Source organism: Aspergillus caelatus (genome assembly GCF_009193585.1).
Source record: "Aspergillus caelatus strain CBS 763.97 unplaced genomic scaffold BDV27scaffold_149, whole genome shotgun sequence".
Taxonomy (NCBI): domain Eukaryota; kingdom Fungi; phylum Ascomycota; class Eurotiomycetes; order Eurotiales; family Aspergillaceae; genus Aspergillus; species Aspergillus caelatus.
In genome coordinates, this window is record NW_022475412.1 from 45,224 (window position 1) to 52,675 (window position 7,452).

The 7,452-nt window shown below is 47.9% G+C and overlaps 2 protein-coding genes across 2 annotated transcripts; one reads left to right on the top strand and one right to left on the bottom strand.

The window, feature by feature from the left end:
• Nucleotides 1-259: 259 nt before the first annotated feature.
• BDV27DRAFT_131883 (major facilitator superfamily domain-containing protein) lies at nucleotides 260-1,872 on the bottom strand. Its single transcript, XM_032067736.1, has one exon. It carries the CDS (start codon nucleotides 1,846-1,848, stop codon nucleotides 442-444), a length of 1,407 nt encoding a protein of 468 aa, XP_031925284.1. The 5' UTR covers nucleotides 1,849-1,872; the 3' UTR covers nucleotides 260-441.
• Nucleotides 1,873-2,198: 326 nt separating this feature from the next.
• BDV27DRAFT_166369 (putative glucokinase regulator family protein) lies at nucleotides 2,199-4,332 on the top strand (the record flags this gene model as incomplete). Its single annotated transcript, XM_032074174.1, has 1 exon — nucleotides 2,199-4,332. The coding sequence occupies exon 1, from the start codon at nucleotides 2,302-2,304 to the stop codon at nucleotides 4,330-4,332; it is 2,031 nt and encodes a 676-aa protein (XP_031925285.1). The 5' UTR covers nucleotides 2,199-2,301.
• Nucleotides 4,333-7,452: the final 3,120 nt, after the last annotated feature.

The following is a 7,452-nucleotide window of genomic DNA, read 5'->3' on the forward strand; positions in this document are numbered from 1 at the left end:
CATTCGTGGGGATTTTGACGCCAGGCATGTCAGCGCAGAAAGAAGCGAATTTATATGCGCAAATAGTAAAGTTAAAGAAAATGTTAGTAAAAGCTCAGTAACATATGGACATAATGATTACTCAGAGAGTGTAATCTGAGACAAATCATAACGTTATTCTTCTTACTAACATCAATACCCCCAAAAAGTTGGAGCGACTTGTGGGTCTGGACCCTGGTAGAGGGTTGCGGTTCCATGTATTAAATGAGACAGCCTATATTAATCTACTATCTATTTGCTATGAAGGCACGAGCATCCACTGAATCCCTTCATACATATTCTCTCGGCCAATAGGACCAATAACATTTTGTCAAAAATTACCAGCGGGAAACCATATCTTGTTCATAAGTAGTTCACTCGTCAGAAGCGCCCTCTGGCCTATAGCCATTAGTTACTGCCGGTTCAACAGTGGTCTGTTTCCGCATTGTCTTTCCCCTTTCTTAGCGTCAACACAGTAGGAACTGCCACCAAAAGACTACCAATGCAAAGTCCCCAATTCATAGCAAATTCGGACATGGCATTGAGCTTGTTCGCATTAATTCGCCAGGCCATGGCTCCTCCCGCAGGCTTAAGAGCAGAGTAAGTACCAACGATCACGGCATTGACCACAGGGTTCTGGGACTGCGCCCCGATAATCCAGTAGCAATACGATTGCCAAAACGAGTCATAGGCGCCGTAAAAGAAGTACAAGAACATCGGGCCCAGATACTGACTACCAGCCTTGTAGTCAATGTCCTGCTTGAAACCAAGCTGCATACGCTGGTCATTCCAGACCTGGAACTTGTAGCCTCCTCCCCAGATTGCCATGCCTGTGACAAACAATACTGCCCAGCCGACCCATGCTCGAGCACGGCGGTTAATCCCCTTGAGATCTAGGACAGAGCCCATCAGAAGCCCTCCCACCATTTGAGCAATCCAGTACAATGCGCCATTCAGCGAGCGTGTGCGCAGGTTGAAGGTCTTGCCGTTAACGGTATTCTGCTGGTATGAATAGAACACATTGGCATTGTAGAACATGGGATAGAGGCACATAACCCTCCAGTCGAAGACAATCTTGACTGTCTGCATAATCGAACGCTTGAGGTTTGACCAGTTGAGGGCCTTCGAGTCCTGTGAGATCCTACTGCCGTGGTATTTGCGAGACAGTGACTCAGTCGAGCACACAAACACCGATAGAGCCCACCCAAACAGCATAACAACGATATAGGCAATGTACGTGGAGTCGGTCACAGTGCCAGATTTGGAGTGGTAGTTCAACCCGAAACTGGCAAGAGAGCCTATAGCTCCTCCGAGGTTGAACACTACCCAAAAGAGAGCGATCGCTCGCCCACGGGTGTTATCGTTGGTATAGGTAACCATGATCGTACCTTGGGCCACCCAAAAGAAAGCGGCACCAAGACCGAGAATCGCACCAGCCGCAATTACGAATGCGCCGTTTGCCGTTCTGTTGAAGTGCAGTAAAGACCCTGCGTATAGAGCATATGTCCATCCTCCGATAAGAAGAGATAATCGGGGACCAAGGTATTTGTAGAATGCGCCCACTAGAACCAGGGCCGCGCCAGCAGTGCATGCATGAGTCGCGACATTCGAATTCGCAGCAACAGTACCGTCTACCTGGCCAGAACCTCCCATTCCAGTGAGAGCATTGTACATGCCCGGATTGCAGAAAGAAATAAATGAAATCAATGACACTTGAAACCACGGATCATGGTATATTCTAGACCAAATACTTTTGGCTGGCCCTGGTGGAATAAATTCATTATCATGAGAGGAGGTTACGTCTGGCTCAGCGGATTTTATTTCGGACATTGTGCCAGCGGACCAGGAGTCACTATGAATAATGACAGTCGGAGGAAGAAGGCATGCGTGTATATATAGCCACAGGTGCAGCAAAATTCTGGTCTCCCATTGCGCCAAGCGAAAATCAGACGAGGTAGGGATGATAAATTAATCCAGAACAGAACAGGATTAGCGGTTTATGAAGTTACATTTGCTAAAGAGACCTAAGTCGTGAATGCCGAACAAGAGTGCCAGACTAAAATGAACTACTGCACACTAGGCGAACGTGCCATTTTGGCTTGAGGTGCAATACGGATCTCGGGCGGAGATCGGCTACCGAGTTCCACTTTCACGCCATATCTTGCCGGTTTCTACTATATGGCGACCCTTGCTGAAGCGCATTTACATTCTTCCAAAAATAACAATATACCGAACCCATGAAAACCTCTAGCGGTATTGCGTGCAGTCGCTAGAGTCCAGATCATGGCACCATCGAAACATGTCGAACGTCTGGACCTACTGCAGACAGAGGCCCGAACCTCAACTGCGGACAAGATCGATCTTCTTGACACACTGGGCCTCTGTGAAGAGTTCAATAAAGAGGAGAGTCGAGTCGGAGGCGCTGTCGCGTGCTGTCTACCAGCTATTGCATCATTGATTGACGATTTAGCTCCGCGACTCGAAGCTGGAGGCAGGCTCATCTATGTCGGAGCCGGCAATAGCGGCCGAGTCGGGTTCATGGATTGCAGTGAATTGCCAGTGACCTTCTCGGTCGACCCCCAACAGTTTCTAACCGTCGTTGCAGGGGGTACTGAAGCCATAATCCACGCCCAAGAAGGGGCTGAGGATGTGGAGAGTGACGGAGCTCTGAGAATGGAGGCCCTCCAGCTTAATGGAAAGGACACAGTAATTGGCATCTCAGCGTCGGGACGAACCCCATTTGTTCTAGGAGCACTTCAAGTAGCTCTTGAGCATGATGCACTCACAGCTGGTATCACGAACACGCATCCGTCTAGAATTGGCAAGCTCGGAGTCAAACACATCATATGTCCTTTAGTTGGTCCCGAATTTCTCACGGGCAGCACTAGACTCAAAGCGGGCAGCGCTGCTAAACAAATCCTCAACATGATCAGTACCTGCTCTATGGTAAAGCTTGGCAAAACATACAAGGGTCTTATGATTGATGTTCGAGTAAATAATTGGAAGCTAAAGGCGCGTGGAAGAAGAATCGTACGCCAGGTCTGCAATGGAGCCCCGATGCATATCATAGAGAAGAATGGGCTACCATCGTCACAGGCTATTGACATCCCTGAAACAGCTGAGGGCGATGCGGTCCTTGACTCTCTAATCCAGGAGTGCCAGGGCAGCGTCAAGTTAGCCTGCGCGGTAGCTATCTCTGGCTTTCCTCCGGATGTTTCCAGGCAGATACTTCATTCTGCAGGTGGTAACTTCCACGTTTTTGTTCAAGGAATTAGAACAAAAGCCCCGCCAAGTCCCGTGTCTCTTGGTGAGCCCGACTACTGTCTTTGTGTTGACGGTGGTGGAACGAACTGCACCGTTTCGATTGCAACAGAGTCCATGGTTGTTGGTCAAGGGGTGGCTGGTCCCTGTAATTTCAACTCAGTCACTCTAGAGGAACTCATGGATCAAATAAAATTGGCCACAAAGCAGGCGTCCTCGATGGCGCTTGCCAAACAGGGATTTGGCCCTCCCGATCTACCAAGATTCTCGAAGGTCTGGGTAGGACTGGCTGGGCTGTACCATGCGGACCAGATTGCAACATTGACTCGTCGTCTGGAGGAACTTTTTGGTGTTTCTATAAATCATGGAACACTACGCCTGACCAGTGATGGTATACTCCTCGGCTCCTGTATTGCAATGGATGACTCGGTCGAATGTGCGATTTCCGCGATCGCTGGGACAGGATCGGTAGCAACTGCCTTCAAGAAGGGGCCGTCTAACGAGATTGTCCAAGTTGGTCGGACCGGAGGCTGGGGCTACCTGATTGGGGACCAAGGGAGCGCTTTTGATATCGGCAAAAGAGCGCTTCAGCTTGTTTTGTCCAGTGTGGAGCAAAAGCAATTTCAAGCAACTCACAAGCTCACAGAGTTCGAGAGGGCAGTATTGGAAGAACTCAACTCTAACGAAGCAGGCGTTCTCAGAGACATATATCACGCGACTGGTAGTCCTAAAGAGAAGATAGGCGACATGGCGAAGGTTGTCACAAAGTTAGGGTTTAGAGAACGAGACCCCGACCCTCAAGCGCTAGGGGTCCTAACATCTGCAGCTGGCACTTTGGTTCAGCAGATCAAACCGCTGGCTGAGATCTGTGACCCCCGTAAATGTGCACTCATTCTGTCGGGTGCCTTGATGAATCTTCCGGCATATCAGGATCTAATCCTACGGGAGTGGGACAAACAACACCAGTTACCGTTCAAGAAAGTTTTAGTGGTCAATGATGCATCAGGCTATGCTGCAAAATTTCTAGCTATGCAAAATTCGACAATAAACTAGCCATGCAAATTCAATCCTTGCATCTTTCCACGTATAGATTTATTGGTGACAAGCAGGTTTATAACTGTAAAGGCTATCATGTAAACAGGACGTTTATTCATCATAGTAGACAAAGTCATCCATAGTGCTAATCGAAGGATTCTTAGTTCAAGAGAGTCTCGGTAACACGCTAACGAATATGTGGCAACCCAACATCCCAGGACACAGCTGAGGCGGCACCGCTAAAATTTCTTGCCAGCACCACTAAGTTACTATTTCAGCAAGGGAAGACAGTATGGTGGCGGAGAGGAGAGGCCCGAGAGGGTGTTGTTGATTGTGTTAGATTTCAAAACAGTATTTTGTGTGCTGGCTCAGCTGTGAATCATATTTAATGACCAAAAACTGCGCTAGTGGTGCTGGCGAGAAATTTTAGCGGTGCTGCCTCAGCTGTAGACTCATAACATCCATATAGTTAGTACTTTTCCTCCACCTAGCCCGGCGACTTTCACATATATAGGACTTTATCAGCCCCATCCAGCCCCGCTCTCTGCAAGGTTGCTTGCGATGGGAGTCTTAGGCCTGGAGTCCTTTCATCTGGCGCTTCGGTATTGTTGGCGAAATTGGCCGCTTCGTACACATACAAAAATCATCGAAATAGACTGGAAAGGACCGAATTTGATCGGAACGGAGATAGATGTCTTAATTCAATTCAAAGGTATTCGAAACGCGTTTTTGCCTTCAGCATTGGTGCATTTGTAGAGTGGTACGTCAATAGATTGAAGCAACTCACCAAGCGTTAGATATCGGTCAATTAGGTATTTAAGGCTGCCGGTCTGAGATTGCAATCTTGAAACGACTCGCCATGGTATCGATTAATCAAGGATGGAGCCGCACCAACTGTTCACCTATGAAAAGATAGTATCCCTTAGAAGTGATTACCCAGGGCTTGTCTCTGTACGCTGCGACCACTGGCGGACCTAGCTCTGGTGGTAGGTCTGTCAATAGAATTATTCTTTCTCGTTTGATTCAAAGAGCCTTGACTCTTACTTCTTGTATCAAAACTGGAAGGTAAACACTCAGCTGTTAACTGCACTGGTGCTGTTAACGGAGTTCTATGCGCCATGGATCAGATCATCTTGTGCGTTTCAAGGGTTATCCTTTCGGTAGAGGATCCACATCTTTAGTACGACTGGCCGTTACTCGCCACTATAAGGAATCCTCGGATAAGCGTCCGATGCATACTGGCCAAATCATCCGGAGTACTCGAGTACACGTGCAGCGTGATGCTACTGACATCTCCATATCACCAACCCTTTCATAAACCCCCCGTTTCGTGTCCTAACACCAGAATCATTGATACTATCTCTCCTCAGTTGTCATTGGATTTATCTTCACGTATTGAGTTCATCCAGCGTAATCCCAATAATTCCTCGTATATCAGCATCCACACTTGCACATCTGGCGTTGCGGCGGTAGAGCCAACCGGTGGGACTAAGGTTTTAATGTACACTGGTGGAACCGCACTCATTTCCTGCGCGTTCTGGTTAAGCTGGTTACGCTTATCCGACCAAGAACACCTCCAATATATTCCAGGAAACGAAAGGTAGGGGTGTGAATCAAATTGGGGCACATCTGCAGTCCTTGCACGTACCTTGCGCTTCGCCTCTTCTGCCATTTTTGCCAACTTTGCCAACTCCTTGACATCATCCTCTTCTTCACATCCCTTTTTCTCCATCTCCTCCTTCTTCTTCATCTCCTTCTTCTTAGACTTCGTTTCTCCAGCACAAGGCAGCACCCGCCGGCCTGTGAAAATCTAAATGGGTCAACTGGCCGCAAGCGACGCTTCACAACGACCGAGACCGATGGGCCTCCAGACCAAAGCTAAGGGGCGTTGTCAAAGAACTAGTCGGAAATAATAAAAGTTGAGGTGCCCTAAACCATAGGGTAAACCAATTGAAACTACCAACCAGAAGAGTCAAGCTTTGTTAGGGAGTATTTTAGGAAGACCATGCATGAAGTACATGGAATTCATCATGCTAGAAGCGAGCAAAATCAGTCTTCACGGATGTGAATGCTTGGGCGAGGTATCCTGACTAGCATCTTGTGGGAGGCTTGTTGGGTCTTTGAAGAGTTCTATGACTGCTGCCGTCGAGAAAGAGGACCCCTTGCGCAAAGGCAAAGAATTCATCTTTTCCATGTAGCGGCTTGTGAAATAATCAGAGGACATGGTCGAATAACCACTGTGTAGGCAATAGTAAACTAGTAATATTTTGTGCAGAGTGATTTTCAAGCGGCCACAGCCGGAGACCACATACAGAGGAGATGTTAAGTCTGCGAACGCAGCAACGTTGGCCCTGCAGGGCCACGCAGTCGATATTGAGGAAATCGCTTTTCGACCACTGCTGAAGGCGTCGTAGTGTTGGAGGTAGCGAAGGACGGGCGACATTAATCGAGTATTGTCATGTGTTAGCATGTTATTCATTAAGGTCCCTGGTAAAAGCAGATGTGGATGGTGGGCGTGGAAGAATATGTGCACTAGTTCGAGCGTGCTCCATGAGGCACACACAGTAGCCTACCGCATTCCCTTCTCCGGTGTCTCCTGCATCATATGCGTAGAAGTCCAGCTCAAAATACGTGTCATTCCCGATCTCAAGATCTAGAAGACTTTCCTGGTGCTCATTGTTCGGTTTGAATATGTCAAGGTCCCAGGGATAGTATTCTGAACCCGGTAGTGTGGCGTCAATAAGGAGCTAGCCAGACACCAAAATGCCTCTCAGGCTATGATATCCGCTAGGAGCATAGTATCGTTCCGAAACAGATAATAGTCGCCTGAGCTAGACTCCATATTATCGAACCAATGTATAAACCAGCCCTGCAGCTCCAGATAATCGAAGGCATATCAATTAACGGCCAACATTGCGCCCCGGGTATAATTCAGAGCAACGCCATCAATATCCACATGTTCAAGGGTTCTATGTGAGTAGTTATATAGTAAACCTACCGATAGCCCGATCTTTCTTCTCTTGGCTTCTACCACCACCCTCTTTACCTGCAATGTTTTGGTGTCCTTTGTGAGTTTTGATGTGTTTTCGAAGACCGTTTGTCTTGCTCCACTCTCGCTATTATATGAATCAATATACA